This window comes from Rhincodon typus, chromosome 30 (genome assembly GCF_021869965.1).
Source record: "Rhincodon typus isolate 14 chromosome 30, sRhiTyp1.1, whole genome shotgun sequence".
In the NCBI taxonomy this organism is placed as follows: Eukaryota; Metazoa; Chordata; class Chondrichthyes; order Orectolobiformes; family Rhincodontidae; genus Rhincodon; species Rhincodon typus.
The window spans coordinates 30,728,371-30,748,383 of NC_063361.1; the positions used below are offsets into that span (position 1 = coordinate 30,728,371).

The 20,013-nt window shown below is 43.4% G+C and overlaps 1 protein-coding gene across 1 annotated transcript; it reads right to left on the reverse strand.

Annotated features, from left to right (window-relative positions):
• Nucleotides 1–9,439: 9,439 nt before the first annotated feature.
• On the reverse strand, nt 9,440–17,956 carry rpl19 (ribosomal protein L19). Its single transcript, XM_020513973.2, has 6 exons — nt 17,929–17,956; nt 14,120–14,226; nt 12,967–13,089; nt 11,594–11,714; nt 10,075–10,185; nt 9,440–9,612 (listed from the first exon to the last, which is right to left on the reverse strand). The coding sequence occupies exons 1-6, from the start codon at nt 17,931–17,933 to the stop codon at nt 9,489–9,491; spliced, it is 591 nt and encodes a 196-aa protein (XP_020369562.1). The 5' UTR covers nt 17,934–17,956; the 3' UTR covers nt 9,440–9,488.
• Nucleotides 17,957–20,013: the final 2,057 nt, after the last annotated feature.

The window sequence follows — 20,013 nt, forward strand, 5'->3', positions numbered from 1 at the left end:
AGACCCAAAACGTCAGCCTTCCTGCTCCTATGATGCTGCTTGGCCTGCTGTGTTCATCCAGCTCTACACCTTGTTATCTCAGATTTTCCAGCATCTGCAGTTCCTACTATGCCTGGCTGAATACTTGTGTTCAAACTGGTTTAGCTTCTTGTAGCTAAAACATTGTTTTCCCCACAATGACTACGCTTATTTTTGTCTTATCTGATGAATGTTACAATATTTGTAACTTGTCTTTCAGCACTTTTCTTTCTGTAGCCCTTCTCTCCAGAAAAAGACATTTCTCCTGAATGTATTCTTGGGTTTATTCGATTTTCCCCAGGTTGAAATATTTTCTCTCCATCTGCCCAATCAAACACAGAACTAATGGTTTTGGTCAGGTCACCCCTCAGGCTTCCCTTCTAGAGAAAAAAAACTTTAGCCTTGAGACCATAAGAAATAGGAACAAGAGTAGACCATTCGGCCCCTCAAACCCACTTCTCCATTCAATGGGATCATGGCTGATTCAACATTTGTCACATCCACTTTCCTGTCCTTTGCCCATTATCTGACTCCCCAATTGGTCAAGAACCTGTCCATCTCAACCTTAAATATACACAAGGGTTCTGTCCCTAAAGCTCTCTATGGCAAGGAGTTCCAAAGACTCACAACCCTCTGAGACAAGAAATTCCTCCTCATCTCAGTATTAAATTGGCACCCCTTTATTCTGAGACTCTGCCCTCTAGTCCTAGGGGAAACACTATGTCAGTATTTACCCTGTCAAGCCCCTTAAGAACCCCATACATTTCAATCAGTTCTCTTCTCATTTCTCTAACCTCCAGTGAGTAGAGTACCCACCTATTTAGCCTTTGTTCATAAGACAATCCCTCCATAGCAGGGATCATCCTAGTGAACCCTCTCTGAACTGCCTTCAGTTAAATGATACCTTTTCTTAAATAAGGGGACCAAAACTGCTCACAGTACTCCGGATGTGGTCTCACCAGCACCTTGTACAGGTGCAGTAAGATTTCCCTCCTCTTACCCTCCAATCGCCTTGATAAAAGGGCCAACATTCCATTAGCCATTCTCAGTAGCTAAAGCTTCTTAATCTCTGTTCTCTCTATCCTTTGTGTAATATAGGGCTTAGAACTGTGCACAGTACTCCAAGTCTGATCCACACAAGGCACTCTGCATTTCTCTGCTTTTCAATTCTATTCTTCCAGAAACCCAGACAGAGCAATTTCACACAGAACAGCTACAGTCACCAAAAAATGTGACGTGACCTTTAACAGAACAAACAGCAACAGTCATCCCTGCTACTGCCTTTTAAGAGATAGTAGGAGCTGCAGATGCTGGAGAATCTGAGATAACAAGGTGTAGAGCTGGATGAACACAGCAGGCCAAGCAGCCTTTTAAGAATCAGTTCTGTTGCCTTCAGGCAATGTCAATTACTACTGTTCAGTTAAGTGTAGCTGACATCCAAGTAACATGAGATGATTATTTATAGAATAAGATATCTGGCACAATGACACAAACTAGTTCCTTTGGGGTCATGTAATGTAAGTGCCATGATTCAGGTCATTAGAGATTTTACCGTACTCAAATACACCCCCGATTTTGGACAAAATTATAGGCTGTTTCTCAATAGTAGTGATTTGAGATCACTCAAACGCATCATCACATATAATTTCTTCAGCACTACTACACTTCAATAGAAAATAAGACTAAATTCACTTGTGAAATAACTCTACAGAGGACAGTATCCTATCACTGAGTCACCCTTTGTTTACACGAGTTGTATATGACATTGGTCTAGTTTCCTCAGAGCCAGCTCTCAGAGTGAAAAGAATCTCTGACACTCTTGTTCGTATCTGTCAGCCTGGGCTCCCTGATTGGACCAGATTAACAGCCCCAATCAGGGAACTCAGATTCTATGAGGTCCACCTGGCTGACCTTGTTATGATCACTACATCCCACCCCCTCTAAATCCAGAAACATAAGCCCGTTCTTTTTCCTGTAGCCTGTCCTGGGGCGTTTGTGCACCAGGACTGTTTTGTCCGACTCAGCCTCATATACAGATGGCGTGTACCGAACCATAGCCCACCTCTTGCGCCTGGAGCGTATCAGAAGAAATTCAGCCTCTCTTCAGGTGGTAAAAGCATCGAGGCTGTGATACCTGCTGTGTCTATCACAGACTGTGAGGTTTGTTCACTGCTCGATGGATGGGGAGAACCCATAGGTTCTGACAGCCTTTTCCAGCTGTTCTGAGGGGCTGGGAATGTTTTGCTCCTGCACCAGCTACAAGTGATGAAGTGGTGGAACTTTCTCAAGCCAAAGGTGACTGTCAAACCTTCCTTCTCTATCTGGGCAGAGTTGCGCTCTGCATCAGCCAAAGTCTGGGAAGCAAACGCTATTGAGCATTCTGGTCCATCGCGCCATCTGTGAGCCAACACTACCCCAATACCATACAAGGAGGCATCGCATGTCAGCACCAGGCCTCACTTGGGATCATGGTGGGCCAACACCTTAGACAATGATAGCTGCTTTTTCGCTTCCCTAAAGACTTGGCTACGAGACCATTTCCAAGGCTGACCGTTTTTCAATAGCAGATGTAAGGGTGCCAGAATGGAGGCCAGGATACATATGAACTTTCCATAATAATTCACCAGCCCAAGGAAAGACGTGAGCTCCAGTACAGATATGGGAGCCAGGGCACCTTTGATTGCCCTCACTTTATCTTCCAACAGGTGTAACCCAGTCTTGTCATCACTATAGCCAAATAGGTCACTTGGGGTGCCTGGAACACATAATTTTCCCTTCTAAGGCATACACCCCCCTGGAGAAACATCTAAGGACAAGGTTTCTAAGTGCTTTTTATTGGTCTTCCCTGTTATTAGCACTAGGTAATCTATATAAATGGCAATCTGGGGTAGACCTTGTAAAATGTTCTCCATCACCTGCTGAAAAATGGCACTGGCTGATGATACCCCAAATGGCAGTCTCGTATATTGGTACAAACCCTTATGGGTATTAATTGTAGCAAACGTTTGGGAATCATCATCTAACCGCAATCGCAGGTACGCATGGCTCATGTCCAGCTTCATGAAGGACAGCACTCCCCACCAGCTTTGTGTACAAGTCCTCTATGTGGGAGATTGTGTATTTATCCAGCTGCGAGAAGCGGTTGGTTTAAAATCCCCACAAAGGCAAACCGACCCGTTAGGCTTCACAATCTGTACGACGGGGGCTGCCCACTCTGCAAACTGGACTGGTTTGATGAATCCGAGACAACAAGGTGCAGGGCTGGATGAACACAGCAGGCCAAGCAGCATCATAGGAGCAGAGAGGCTGACGTTTCGGGCCTAGACCCCTCATCAGAAAAGGGGGAGGGGAAGGGGGTTCTGAAACAAATAGGGAGAGAGTGGGAGGCGGATAGAAGAGGGATAGAGGAGAGGACAGGTGGAGAGGAAACAAACAGGTCGAAGAGGCGGGGATGGGGCCAGGAAAGGTGAGTGTAGGTAGGGAGTTAGGAAGGGGATAGGTCAGTCCAGGGAGGACGGACAGGTCAAGGGGGCGGGATGAGGTTGGTCGGTAGGAGATGGAGGTGCGGCTTGGGGTGGGAGGAGGGGATAGGTGGGAGGAAGAACAGGTTAGGGAGGCAGGGACGAGTTGGACTGGTTTTGGGATGCGGTGGGGGGAGGGGAGATTTTGAAACTTGTGAAATCCACATTGATACCATTGGGCTGCAGGGTTCCCAAGCGGAATATGAGTTGCTGTTCCTGCAACCTTCGGGTGGCATCGTTGTGGCACTGCAGGAGGCCCAGGATGGACATGTCGTCTGAGGAATGGGAGGGGGAGTTGAAATGGTTCGCGACTGGGAGGTGCAGTTGTTTGTTGCGAACCGAGCGTAGGTGTTCTGCAAAGCGGTCCCCGAGTCTCCGCTTGGTTTCCCCGATGTAGAGGAAGCCACACCGGGTACAGCGGATGCAGTATACCACATTGGCAGATGTGCAGGTGAACATCTGCTTGATGTGGAAAGTCTTCTTGGGGCCTGGGATGGGGGTGAGGGAGGAGGTATGGGGGCAGGTGTAGCACTTCCTGCGGTTGCAGGGAAAAGTGCCGGGTGTGGTGGAGCTGGAGGGGAGTGTGGAGCGGACAAGGGAGTCACGGAGAGAGTTGTCCCTCCGGAAAGCAGATAAAGGTGGGGAGGGAAAGATGTCTTTGGTGGTGGGGTCGGATTGCAGATGGCGGAAGTGTCGGAGGATGATGCGTTGGATCCGGAGGTTGGTGGGGTGGTACGTGAGGACGAGGGGGATTCTTTTTTGGTTCTTATTGCGTGGACGGGGTGTGAGGGATGAGGTGCGGGAGATGTGGGAGACACGGTTGAGGGCGTTCTCGACCACCGAGGAGGGGAAGTTACGGTCCTTGAAAAACGAGGACAACTGAGATGTACGGGAGTGGAATGCCTCATCCTGGGAGCAGATGCGGCGGAGGCGAAGGAATTGGGAATAGGGGATAGCATTTTTGCAGGAAGGTGGGTGGGAGGAGGAGTATTCTAGGTAGCTGTGGGAGTCGGTGGGCTTGAAATGAATATCGGTTTCGAGGTGGTTGCCCGATATGGAGACAGAGAGGTCCAGGAAGGGGAGAGAGGTGTTAGAGATGGTCCAGGTAAATTTAAGGTTGGGGTGGAAGGTGTTAGTGAAGTGTATGAACTGTTCGAGCTCCTCGTGGGAGCACGAGGCGGCACCGATACAGTCATCAATGTAACGGAGGAAGAGGTGGGGTTTAGGGCCGGTGTAGGTACGGAAGAGGGATTGTTCCACGTAACCTACAAAGAGGCAGGCGTAGCTTGGGCCCATGCGGGTACCCATGGCTACCCCCTTTGTCTGTAGGAAGTGGGAGGAATTGAAAGAGAAGTTGTTGAGTGCGAGGACGAGTTCGGCTAAGCGGATGAGGGTGTCAGTGGAGGGGGACTGGTCGGGCCTGCGGGACAGGAAGAAGCGGAGGGCCTTAAGGCCATCTGCATGGGGAATGCAGGTGTAGAGGGACTGGACGTCCATGGTAAAGATGAGGTGTTGGGGACCGGGGAATTGGAAGTTCTGGAGGAGGTGGAGGGCGTGGGTGGTGTCACGGACATAGGTAGGGAGTTCCTGGACCAAGGGGGAGAAAATGGAGTCGAGATAGTTGGAGATCAGTTCGGTGAGGCAGGAGCAGGCGGAGACAATGGGTCGACCAGGGCATTCAGGTTTGTGGATTTTGGGAAGGAGATAGAAGCGGGCAGTGCGAGGTTGGGGAACGATGAGGTTGGAGGCCGTGGGTGGGAGGTCACCTGAGGTGATGAGGTTGTGGATGGTTTGCGAGATGATGAATCCTTCGCTTTCCAGCCTCCTGATTTCTGCCTCTACTTTTGCACATGAAGCAAATGGCACTGGGCAGGCCTTGCAGAATCGTGGAATTGCTTCCTGGGCAACATGCCAAGTGGCCTTGGCTCCTTTGATAGTCCCTACACCTTAAAAGTTTTGGCAAAGATCTGCAGCTCGGGTTGTGGGTGAGGTTGTTGTCTTGCTCGCCGAGCTGGATTGTTCTCGTTCAGACATTTCATCACCAAGCTAGGTGACATCATCAGTGGAGCCTCCAATGAAACGGTGTTATTCTACTCCGCTCGGAATTTATACTGTTTGGTCCGCCATACCGGACAGTATAAATTCCAAGCAGAGTAGAATGACATCAGGGTTCCTTGATTGGACCAGATTAACAGCCTTAATCAGGGAACTCATATTCATTACAATCACTACAGCTTGCTCTCTTCAGAGTTCATTCTTGCTCCCTCAAAAGCTTTCCTGTGTCATTTCTGTGCCAGTTGATGGTTAGCTTTCCATTTTATCTTAACGTCTCTCTAAAGTAACGCTGTCTTTAGCTGTGGAATCACCTGAACTCCAACGCCTTCTCACTTCCTTGCTACCTATGTAAATCTTTCACAAATTTTCTCTTTTATTTCTATGCCTTTCAATTTATCTGCTGGATTTCTGCCTGTTGTGTATCTAAAGCTCAGCACATACAGCAATAAGCAATAGATATGTTGAAGGTGAATAGAGAGGACAGATTTTCAGGCTAGTGGATGAGTGAAAGGCAAAATTAAATGCTTGAACCTCGGGTTGACTTGAAGCAATGCGGTTTGCACCCTCTGGAATTTCTTATTAGATTCAGGTAAACAAGTGGGAAACATAGAAACTAGGAGCAGGAGTAGGCCATTCGGCCTTTGAGTCTGCTCTGCCATTCAATATGATCATCCAACTCAGTTCCTGTTCCAACTTTCTCCCCATACCTTTTGATCCCTTTAGCTCTAAGACTTATATCTAACTCCTTCTTGAAAACATTGTGTTTTTGCCTCAGCTACTTTCTGTTCCACAGACTCACCATTCTCTGCGTGAAGAAGTTTCTCCTCATCTCAGTCTGAAAAGGCCCACCCCATATCCTGAGCTTCTTCGTTTCCTATAAAGTTATGGTATGATTGTAAACAAACTTTCTTGAGCTGGGAGGCAGGATATCAGCTATGAACAAGCAAGATTCCGAAATCCGACTGTAAGAGCTTTTTTGCACAATCTGAAGATTGTGTAGTGGAAATAAAGAGAAAGTCCAGAATCATTGAATGTTGCAGTGCAGAAGGCCAACTGGCAAAACGATTGGGCAAACTATTGGATTTAAAGAAAACACACGTTATTCATCCACTATAATTAAAATACAACAAAAGAAAGAGGAATTGGAACAACTTTGCCCTATTGGAATAACTTAACAGGACAATGGATACAGTAACTATTACTAATTAACTATTCCAATACAGCAACATCCTATAAACGCATGGTGGCTCAGTGGTTAGCACTGCTACCTCACAGTGCTGGAGGCCTGGGTTCAATTCCCCCTCAGACAACTGTCTGCACGTTCTCCTGGTGTCAGTGTGGGTTTCCTCTAGGTACTCTGGTTTCCTCCCTTTGTCTTTAATAAGACTCTTTCTAGGTAGCAAGTCTTAATAAATAATTAATCAAACGAGCCCTGGTGACGTTTTGACATTCGCCAGTGGTCAAACAAATCATTTGCTACAGACTGGACAGTATCAGAGTTGGAATACTCATTATCTGTATGGAACAAGAGGTATAAGAAAGCTTGCTTCGGAGCATAGTCAGCTAGCTCAGGAGGGATGAGCTGGAGTAGGCTCATCACCTGTTTCAGTCTGATCCTCAGTCAAGTCCACATAAACTGACTTGCTTGTGACTGCCAGCATTATATGGGTGATTATTTTTGCAGTATTTTTGCAGTGCAATTTGCTTCAATGAAGAATATTGGATATATCTCATTGCTAGATCATTGACATCCTGAGTAAATCCCACAGACTAGGGTAACTGTGAATAAAAGCCTACATATTTGATAGGACACAAGCTAGGTATGGTGGCATAGTGATAACATCACTAAATTGAGAATCCAGAGGCCAGGGATAATTCTCTGGGGACAGGGCAGCAAGCAGAATTTAAATTCAATCAATAAATCTGAGATATAAAGCTCGGCTCCGTAACAGTCATCAATCACAACAACTTTTTCATCGATCATTGTGAAAACCCATCTGTCTCCCAAGTGCTCTTTAGGGAAAGGGAATCTGCTATCCTCACCTTGTACATGTGAGTCCAGAGACACCGCAATGCAGTTAGGGCAATAAAGGATGGGCAACAAATGTTGATCTTGCCAGCTACACCTATATGCCATGAAAGCGAGGAACAACAATAGCCAGAGATACATTATAGAAGCATCAAGGTCACTACAGGAAACAATCAGGCCCAAGGGGACAAACCCAGAGTTAGTACTTGTCAGGTGAGATAATTGGTTTGTTGTCAGAGATAATGAGAGAGGATGGGAAGGAGGTATTTTCAAATTAATACATTGGGGAAGATTTACACTACTTACAAATATTTTACACATAGGATGTAGCTCCTTTTTCTGCTCATGGGATACAAGCATCACCAATTGGGCTAACATTTATTGCCCAGGTGGTGGCAGAGCTACCTTCTCAAGCTGCTGTAATTCTTGCGGTGTAGACATCCAGTGCTGTTAAGACAGTACTACAAAATAACCTTACGACTGTAGTCTCTGGTTACCAATACTTCAGTCATAAGTTTCTCACTTCACCCAAAACCTTCACTTGACACCGCTATTGAAGCTGCAATTTCCCATTGTTGCTCCAAGAAGCAGCCTGGTTTCTCAATCTACTTAATCCCATAATCCAGGACCACTTTTAGTACATCCCTTGCTTTCATACCCTACCTATAACTTGGTGACAAAAGACTGGACCTAATACTCCAATTGGAGTCAGGTCAACAAGCGTTTTATCACTACATTGTGCAGTACACATTTCTGAAGGTCAGGACACCAATTTACTTGTTTTTGTCACTTTTAAAGATTTGGGCAGACATGCACAGCTACGTTCTAGCATCCCCTTTTAACACTTCTAACATCCCTATTTTTACCAAAACCCATCACCTCACATTCCTGTAAAATTTAATCTACAACAAATACTCATTGCCATCAGCTCATATGCTCTGACAACTTGTATTTTCCCAAGTTTCATATCATTTGCAGTTTTTAAAAATGGTGTACTGCATCAAAATCATGAATGTACATCATGTGCCTAAGAGTATTAGGAAGTTAGTCAAATGTGGAAGGTGAAATAAGTGAATAAATGATGACATCTGAATGAACAGCTATGCTGTATTTCATGAAATAAACAGAAGGTATTTCGGTGAGTGACTGGGCATAGCAAACAAAAATCAATTATCAATCAGTTTATAGGTATTAACCAAGAACTTGAAACAAACAAACTAGCATCAGCCCGTGTCAAGACTTGCCTTTCATACTGATCTCTTCTGAACTTCTAAAGCCGCAAACATTCCAACATTTTTTTATTTCCATAAAGGGTTAATATGATTAAAGAGCAAGGTAAGAGACCTATTCCCGTGTCTATTTTTGATTAAACATGAATAAGTGTACCCAAGAAAAGAACTGAATAATCTGAAAAATCAACTGAATTAAGATTCCGCTTTTAAGGCTTTTTCTTCAGAGATTTTCACCCAGATTGATTGAATCCAAACATCTCCTACACATCAAATCCTCAATAGACTTGTAAAGTTCTAACTGGGGCAGCAGAATACCATGCAATCCCGTGAGTCTGCTCCAGCATTCTACAAGAGCATGGCTGATCTGATTATGGCTTTAGCTCCACTTTCCTGCTGATCACCTCATAGCCCCCAGGTTCCCAGTTAAAAATCTGCCTATCTCCGCTCTGAATAGCGCAACCAAACCTTCGTGACTGCCGAGAACTTAGAATTCCCAACACTTCAGTTGCCCAAACTCTACAACTGAACTTCAAAATAATTTCTCAATTTTCACAAAATAACAAAAAAAATCAAAGCCAAGCTGGTATGGTGAGCAATCTTTAATTGTTTGACAGTCTGTACAAGAGAATGAGTTTATTTTTTAGACTCTTCTTCCTTAGACAGAGTCTTGATGATCTCTTCCTTCTTGGCCTGCAGACGCTCTTCACGACGCTTACGAGCTTCCTTGGTCCTCGTTCTGCGAGCTTCGGCCTGGTCACTGCAACACAAACAACTCCGGTCAACACTTCGCTTTTGAGCTTCTCTTACAAAGTTTTCATCACAGTACGCATTCTAACTTTATAACGAGAGCTTGTTAGGCTTTGGCAACAGTTCAGTAGTTTTATGGTCAACTTTTAAGAATACTAGTTTCCCCAGATCCTTTGACCAGACCTTCAGCTTACAGTCCATTCATATCACTATGTTACTACACCCCAGGTTGGCTAGGATAGCTTGTGTTTAGAATAGCATACAATCATAGATCAATGCCAATGTGAAATTAATTTACAAAGGTTGACATTCATAATTACAGAATTTTGCACTGATGCTTAAAAGTCTCCAGTTAGAAAATAGTCAGCTGCACGAGTTAAAAGAGCACAATACTATTCTACCCCCCAAGTTAAACTCCACATTGCAGTATTAGTTAGAAAATGATCTTTGCAGGCCTTTGCAAAATACTCACGCCAATAATTTCTTGCGAGCCTTGTCTGCCTTCAGCTTGTGAATGTGCTCCATCAAGATACGTTTATTTTTGAACACATTACCTTTCACCTTCAGATACAGACTGTGGTACCTATAAGGGCACAATGTAAAAATTATAAGTACACTCTCTTCACACTACTGGCATCAGAACCCAAAATACACTAAAGGATAAAGCAATAGACACTGCATTTTATAAACATAGCAATCCTAAATCAACAAGGATTGTGCAATAAAACTTGACAGAAAATTAAGTAACAGATTATGACAATTAGTTAAAGCAGTGTTGAAGTTTTTTTTAATATAAGTAAAACCAAATTTACAAATCAGACATATCACTGCCACATTAATCATAGGCCTCAACCTAAATTGTGATATTCAACAGGGATTCCAGACTTTCAAATTATTACCTTTAGCACGGAAGCTGTTGTTATTAAATCTATGAACATAAGCCAGAGATTACAAGCAAATCCAGAGAACTTCTTGGCACTGAACTGCACAAGTACAGTGTAACTTCACCACCACCCACATTCCATCTAAATTCCTGGGTTTACATGGCAGTCTAAGATCTAGGCAGCAAATAAGAAGCCACTTGAGGTCCAGGTGAGGCACAAAACATGACACACAGCACTGGCCAACCTTTGAATACGTTCTTTGTTTTATACAAGAAAAACCAGAATTATCAGAAAGCCTAAACAGCAACTGAATGGGATGGACTGGCAATTTTGCAGAAAAAAAAAGCACAATTTAGCTCATCACTAATAGTTAATATTTAACCATCTAAAAGGATGCACTGAGCAAACATAATGGAGAATTGAAGAGACATTCCATTCAAAAGAAAGACAATTCTACAGGACTCAACAGATCACAGGTAAAAGCTTTGCAAAGTTTGATGAGAACTTTGTTCAGAGATAGAGATCAGTGAATCCAGTTTCCTGATGTACCCGAAGAGCAAGGCGTGGCAAGCCAAAAGGATAATTTCAAACTCTGGGGACAGGGACTATTGAATTACTTTCCTGATTTTCCCTCCAGCCATAACACCAATTCTTTTTTGCCTGTCTATACGTGTATGTAGGGGACTTTATAAAGGACATTAGAGTTATATATTGACAGTTCATAATTGGTTACTTGTCACTAGAATCTATTTTTTGCAATAAATAGTAATCCCTGTTAAATACAGAGGACTGGTTTGCACTTTGCCAATCTGGATCTAAAAAGACAACAGGTGAATCTCTCACGTTTTTTAATACAATCTATTCTTTGTGACAACTCGGGGAATAATAGGGCTTGATTTCCAGCATGTTACCCAGTGAGGCATGACACTGGGGAAGCATTATAATTGATCCTTGCACCTCTGGACTAACGAGCGTTTAAAGCTGGACTTTCCAGCAACTAGAATGCAACATGGGTATCCAGATCAGAAATAACAATGTGGCCAAGGCAGAAGTTGACTGAAGCTGAGCCTGAAAGCTTAGTTAGGGCTGAACATTAAGTAATCTTACATGTGGCGATCAATCTTCTTAGACTCCCTGTATCTGCGAAGCAGACGCCTCAGAATTCTCATTCTCCTCATCCAGGCCAGTTTCTCTGGCATGCGGGCATTAGCAGTACCCTTTCGCTTACCTAAGCATTGACAGAGAGCACAAATTTAATGGTAACAAAACTGCAGACAGTGGAAGAAGAAAACTCAAAGACTGATTCCTATAATATGCTGTGAGGAGACAGGGAAGACACGTAAATTTGAGTCTGCAAACAAGGTACCCTTAGTGATTACTTCAGAGAAACCCACAAGCTGGCTCATGGCACAGAAATGGCAAAGCCACAATTAAATTTGCCTTTGTTACTATATAGCATAATAATCAAATTTTCGAATTTTATAACCAGTGATCTGGCGTATTCATGATGCATTTACAAAGAAAAGAATGGGTCTTGCAACAGCAACAGCAACAGCAGAGGGCATCACAAGCCCATTTCAAAACGGTGCTACATTTTAAATATCCCATCTGCAAACCAAACTTTTGTTAAAGATTCTCGAATATACCAAGAACTGCAGACGCTGGAGCCGGAGTCAACACAGTAGGTCAGGCAGCACCAAAGGAGCAGGAAAGTCAACGTTTCCGGTCAGAACCCTTCTTCAGAACTGGAGAAGGATCCTGGACAGAAACGTCGACTTTCCTTCTCCTCTAATGCTGTCTGACCTGCTGCGTTCCTCCAGCTCCACACTGTCGATTTTGTTAAAGATTACCCTCTTGTGGCAACAAGCTAAATTTCACCAACTCAAAGCAGTTTTCTGAACTCAAGTTTCACATGGCAAAGGTGAAGTCACTAATTTATCTCAAACACCAGGGTTAACTATGTTCTTCTCAGACATAACACCATGGGAATTTCTACATCGACCCAAGGGGGTACAGGGACACTCTTGACAGCTCAAAAAAAATGACACTTCTGACAACGTAGCACATCCTCAAACCTGGCACTGTAGTGTCAGGCTAGATGTTTGTACTCAAGTGGTAACTGAACCCACAACCTCCTTAGACAGGAGTGCTCCCTGACCAATCACAGTTAACATGAGGGATAACCCAAAGTAAAAGTAGCCCCTTATTATCCAGCAGACAGATATGACATTGCTATTCTAACTTTGCAGTGGAAAATGAAAGAGACTAAGAGAAGGGTTAAATTCAGCGCTGTCAGTATTCACTGGTTAACATTTGTAAACCTGTGTGGGTCTGAAATTAAAAATGCTCGATCTACAGTTGCTACCCTCCGTACACTAAAACTTCTCAGACTGTGGGGTGATACAGGAAACAGAGGACATGCAAAATGTTCTCAGGACATTTTTATTCCCTGTAGTCAAGACAAAAGAATTTTATTTTACCAATGCCCATGTGTCGACCCTTCCTCCGTGCAAGGGTGTTCTTCCTGCATCGAGCCCGCGAATGTACAGTCACAGGCTTGCGGATGATCAGACCATCTTTAACCAATTTCCTAATCTGTTGACCTACAGAAGCAAAGAAAATTTGACAAGGAACTCTGTTCCAATAACATACACTTGAGAAGTAAAATTTAACAGTACAAGTGATCTAAAATTTAATGCTCTAATCAAATTGTAGTACAGTCAAGCTAAAACCGTCCTCATGTTACAACTGCAAAAAGCTGACCATCAGAACCAGACTAATAGACTAGAACTGCACAAGACTAAACCTCTAAATCAAACACAGCATGCTCATTATCGATGACAAGATAAATCACTATATTTAACACAAGAAGAATAAGACAGACTTTGAAAACATTTGAGCAATAAGTTTAGAAAGTACTTTTCACATCTTCTAAAAACCTCAAAATCATTGTTAATCTTGCTGAAATTACAATAACCAATTTGACAAACAACAATCACAAATGAGATGAATGCCTGATGCTCGACTTTAGTGGCATTGTTTAAGGGATAAATATTGAGGAAGCCAGAGTCCCTGCTCTTCTGAATTAAGCAATTTGTCCTTAGCACTGACTTCAGGAGTGACCTCCTCAGTACTTTCTTTGCAGCAATTACATCCTTCCTGTCCTCACACCGGAAGGTACAAGGTTATTCCTGTCCTTAAGAGAACTAGTTGAGTAAAGATCTGTTATAGTGACCCCAGCTAACTGCAAGAGGCAGATCCAAGAACAAAATCCAACTTGACACATGACAGTTTTATTCATGCAATTTGTCAAGCACCAAACATATCCATTTAAAGCTACCAATGTACTTCTAAAAAAAAGGAACAAACTGTATTACACAAAAAAAAGAAAAACTTTGATGCACTAACAATGGCTTGAAACAGTATGGTTACAAATACAAGAAAAATTCAACCCATGAACTGCACAAGTTTAGACACAAACTCCAGTGAAGTGTCACCTGTTTTCGACACTAACTCCTTGATCTGGAAACACAACCATAATGGGTTTCCTCATCAGTAAGAAGCCAAACTTTCAACCAATAATAATATCATGAACGTTCATCAGATCTTGGTTATAACAAAACCCTTACTTACGGGAATTGGCGTTAGCAATCTCATTGGTTTCATTGGGATCCAGCCATACCTTCTTCTTACCACAGCGCAGAACGCTGGAGGCAAGCCTCTTCTGAAGCCGGAGCATACTACAGATCAAAAATAAATCAATATTTTCTTAGAGTTCTAGATACTTAACACTGATTAAGCATTTTCCCTAGGCACTTAGTTATGTAACAATATACGACATGACAGTAAAGTTGCAGGCTATAACAATACTATCAAATTATAATTCATCCCATTGTCATAAATCAAACAGATCCCTGATCGCCTAAACAGTAAGTAGCAAACTAAATGTCAACCAACAAGGGCTGCACCTTTAAAGTGAAAGGCAGGAGGTTTAGAGGGGATTTGAGGCTTTTTAAAAAAAAAACAGACCAGAGGATGTTGGGGGGTGGTGGTCCGTAACTACACTCCCAGGCAGTGTATTATGGCAGGAAACGTCACAAACTTTAACAAGTACTTGGATGAATACATGAAAAAGTCATCACATTTAAGGGCCTAGTTCAGGAAAGTGAGACTAGTGTGGTGGAAGTTTTGGCTCAACGGGCTGAAGGGTCTCTTCTGTGCCCCAAGATTCTATACAGGTCTCATCCTCCTTCATTTACATCTGAAATGAAGTAATTAATTACTTAAAATTATGTGAAATGTGACACTAACGCCATTTGGAAGTGGCAGAGTAAGGTTCAAGGATCATTTGAAGTATGATCAATCTTAGGTTTTATAAAGAGAGCACAAGACAAGGGGAAATTGGAAAACACAATAGAACTGAAGGCAGAGTCAAATAAGAGTCAGTGCTCAAAGGCAGAACATGAAAGAGAAATTCAAGCCATTGCTTCACTTTTACTACATTACAAAATTAGCTTATGTTTCACATTAAGTGATATCATTTCCAATGTCATGGTTAACTTCATGTTATCTTAAGCATCTCATGAGTAAGAATTTTACAGGTTAGTGTCTCAAATGCATTAGTATAGAAAATGGTGTAAAGTGTTTCCTAGTGTCAAGAATCTCAGCAGTCAGCACTGACATCCCCTCCCCAAGCCCTTCTACAAGAAAACTCCAGAATGATAATCGAGTATGCAGTAAGTGCCATTAGATTCCCATCAGATTCCCATCAAACGCGTTCCAGGAAACGGTCACGGTGAAGGAGTGAGCAACCGTCAGTCAGAAAGGAACATCCATGCACGAGCTCTCAACTTATTTTCAGTTTTGAATGCCAGCGAGGGTGACAACTTGGAAAAGTGAAGCAAGTATCAAACCCCTGGCACCAATGGAACAACGTGATTTAGGGAACAGGTGAGTGCTTCTGTAACCATAATCCTGGTGCTTGAATGTTACACTTCTCCACGCTACCAGGATTAATGACATAAACTGGCTGCAGGATATTCTAACAGAATGTATGGTTCACAGTGGAACTAAAGTATTGAGCTGCTTCAGACAGTTTGGGGGTTAGCAGAAAACAAGAACTTCAAAATTAAAATCTCAATATTACTGCCAGTGCTAAATGCTAGTGAGAAAAGGAACATGACTCAAGCTATATAACTTTATTCAAACAACTCCCCGCTGTTGCCACAATAGCACTTCCTTGTCAAATCAAAGTTGGTTCTCCATCTAATCTGCACCCATTGTGTGCCTTCTTGGATGAACTAGAATCAATTGAAATTTGGCACTCCTGCATTTGGCCTCATGAGTGCAACATGAAATATTTCAGCAAAATGTCTCTTTTCAGCAATAATCTCTGCATGTTAATCATTCCCATATACACTTGGCAGACACTGCACAATCTTGGATACCACACTGCAAGAACCACCGAAAGATCTGAGTGAGAGCAGGAAGTAGCAGAATGACAGCAAAAACACAGGACTGCAGTCACATAAAGATGCAAGCCACTGGGATTTCTTTCCTCAAGGAGAAATTTAACAAGGTCAAAATTATAAAGGCTGCGGAAACAGATATTAGATTGGTTGCAGCAAAGCCATCAGTAAATTTGTAACCCACTACTGAAGATATTTATTGAGGGGTCATTGGCCTGAAACACAAACTCAAGTTTCTCTCTCCCAGGTAATGAATATTTCCAGCAGTTTTTATTTCAGAATTCCCATTATAATGCGCTTATCAAGGGGGTTCGCCAATGGTTTAACTAAAAATGGAATAAAGTTGATGGCGTTGGGAAAGAGATTAGTTATGTTTATTAAACTGAACACAAGAAGGTGGAGGCATCCTGAAATGTGTTTGGAAGGTACCGGATGGTAGACAGGATAGTGAAGGCGGCGTTTAGTATGCTTGCCTTTATTGGTCAGTGCATTGAGTATGAGAGTCAGGAGGTCATGTTGTGGCCATACAGAACATTGGTTTGGCCACTATTGGAATACTGCGTGCAGTTCTAGTCCTCCTCCTATAGGAAGGATGTTGTGAAACTAAAAAGGGATCAGAAAAGATTTACGAGGATGCTGTCGGAGTTGGAGGGTTTGAGCTATAGGGAGAGGCTGAATAGGCTGTGGCTATTTTCCCTGGAGCGTCAGTGGCTAAGGGTGACCTTATAAAAGTTTACAAAATCATGAGGAGCATGGATAGGGTAAATAGGCACGGTCTTTTCCCTGGGGTGGGGAGTCCAAAACTAGATGGCATGGGTTTAAGGTGAGAGGGCAAGATTTAAAAGGGACCTAACAGGCAACTTTTCATGCAGAGGGTTGTGTGCATATAGAATGAATTGCCAGAGGAAGTGGAAGCGGCTGGTCTGATGACAGCATTTAAAAGGCATCTAGATGGGCATGAATAGAAAGGGTTTAAAGGGATATGGGCCAAATGAGACTAGATTAATTTAGGATATCTGGTCAGCATAGATGGGTTGGACCGAAGGATCTGTTTCTGCGCAGTATATCTCTATACTTCTACATTTTCACAGCATTTTGCTGTGTAATTCTAGTCTTGAACCAGTGAGATCTAATCTGTCAATATTATTACAACAAAAGTTCTCCTCCACAATTAATGTTAATCAGACAAAGGTCTGGTTAGAGCATGCTCTTGGCCTTTAAATGCTTAAAATTTAATGCATTTACTCTTTACCAAAGGCAACCTGATACAAGCAAACAAAATTGAGGCACATGGGTATAGCAGCCAGTCAGGGGCCTTCTTCCCAGGATGGAAGTGTCAAATACTGAACAGCCATAGGTTTAAGGTACAGGGGGAAAAGTCGAAAAGAGATGATTTATACCGAGGGTGGTGTCTGGAACTTGCCTCCAGGGAAGGCAGCAGGAGGAGAGAGGATAGCAACATTTAGAGGGCATTTAGACACACACATAGACAGGTAGGGAAGAAGGATATGGACCAAGTTCAGGCAGATGTGATTAATTTAGAATGGCATCATGGTTGGCACAGACTTGGTGGGCCGAAGGGCCTGTTCCTGTTCTATGAATGTTCTCTAATACAGATTGAATACTGAAAGGGGAATTGGAAAAAAATGCAATGAGCCAGCACAGGATCGATGGGCCGAATAATCGGTACTTGCTTCATTTAAGGGCCATAAGACGACAGGAAATGCATATCGTCCAACCCAGCAGGAAGGGGCCGAACCGCAGGCCCAGGGCCCTCACTGGAGGCCGAGGCTGTGACCATGTCTAGGCCTCAGCTTCCGGGCAGTCGCCCACTGCAGGGGGCTAGGCCTCGCTTTCCTCACTGTGCCCCAGCCCACGATGGAGTAGTTAGTAACCCTCCCTGTCGGGGCCCAGTGCTCTTCTTCCCCCGAGATCCTCGGTCTCTCTCCCCGAGACCGCGCCTCCCGCTCTCACCTCATGGCGGCTCCTCGTTAGAAAGACCGAGCATGCGCACAACCCGCGCCTCATAGGTGCCCGGAGGCAGAAACCAACATCTGTAGAAAGGGGGGGAAACTCACCTCACCCACCTCATCCACACCACTGCAAAAGCCCCTAAACAAACCCCGTCATATAACAGATGAAAAACCATCAATACAAACCAATAACATGCTCGTTAAAATACTTCTGCCGGCTTAAATGTTTAAATCCACAAAAGATCTTTCAAAACTCCCCATGGCTCAGTATGGTACGTTCTACACGCGTTTTACGTTCACCGTGATGACGTCACTGACGTAGGAAGAGTGTTGATACATTTGAGACACGTGATGTGTACCATTTCCCCAATTCACTCAGTTTGCCTGAATGGCTTCAGTGTTTACTGGCTGTAACAAAGACAGCAATTCCTGGAGAAACTCAGCACTTCTTTGTCTTATTTCCTATCAGTATTTCAGCACCCTAACTGCTCTTAGTGTTCACTGTATCTTCATTTGCAGCTTTATTTTTGTTTACTCTATACATGGGATGTGGTTGTCACTCTCCAGGCCAGTACTTATTGCCCATCTCTGAATACCCAGCAGGAAGCTGAGAGTCAACCCCACTGCTTGTAGGGTTGGAGTCACATGAAAGCCAGTTCTAAGAATGGCAATTTCCCTCCGAAAGGGACGTGAGGTTTTTCCTGACAATATGGTCATTGTTAGACAACCAATTCCTTATTAATTAAAATTATCTGCCGTGACAAGATTTGAATCAGTGTCCGCAGAACATTAGATATAACTCAATGCGGAGCAGGAGGAACACAGCAGACCAGGCAGCATCAGAGGAGTAGGAAAGTTGACGTTTCGGGTCGGGACCCTTCATCCAACAAAGGGTCCCAAACCGAAACATCAACTTTCCTACTCCTCTGATGCTGCCTGGCCTGCTGTGTTCCTCCAACTCCACACTGTGTTATCTCTGACTCCAGCATCGGCAGTTCTTACTATCTCCACAGAACATTACCTGGTTTTTTGGATTAATAGCCTAGCGATAATACCACTAGACCATTATCTCTCCATTAGATATCTCTGGTAAAGTCAGCATTTGTTGCCTATCCCTGATCACAATTGATTTGAATGGCCTTGCTAGGGCCATGACAATTAACAGTCAACCACATTGCTGTCAGTTTGGAGTCATGTGCATCAAGACTGGGTAAGGGTGGTAGGTTTCCTTCCCTAATAGGCATTAATGAACCTAATGAGATTTCACATCATTGCTAGTTTTTTGATCACCATGACTGAGACTAGACTTCAAATCCAGATTTTTGTTAACTGAAATTAAATTCCATCAGCTGCCATGGTGATATTTGAACTAATGGCCTTAGAGCATTAGCCTGCGTTTTTGGCTTACTAGTCCGTTGAAGTTAATAAACTCGGAATCACTTTGAATTTCAAGTAATGAGAAGTCTGTCAGTTTAATTCCGCAGGCTACTTGTACAAAAGAGGCATTAACTGGGAAGGTGATGGCTTAGTGGTATTATCGCTGGACTGTTAATCTGGAGACCCAGATAACATTCTGTGGACCTGCATTCGAATCCTGCCATGGCAGATGTTGGAATTTGAATTTAATAAATGTCTAATCTAATGATGATCGCAAATCCATTGTCGATTGTTGGAAAGACCTATCTGGTTCACTAATGTCCTTCAGGGAAGGAAATTGTCATCCTCCCCAACCCGAAATATTGAGTTTCCTGTTCCTCTGATGCTGCCTGACCTGTTGTGTTCCTCCAGCTCCACTGTGTAGTCTTTGAAATTGCCATCCTTATCTGGTTTGGCCTACATGTCATCCAGACCCACAACAATGTGGTTGAATGTTAACTGCCCCTCTGGGCAATTAGGGATGGGCAACAAATGTTGCCTAGCCTGCGACGCCCTTATCCCGTGAATGAATAAAAACAAAACTCAGGCGGTCTAGAGATAACAAGATGTAGAGCTGGATGAACACAGCAGAGGAGCAGGAAGGCTGACGTTTTGGGCCTAGACCCTTCTTCAGAAGCATGCCATTTTCTGAAGAAGGGTCTAGGCCCGA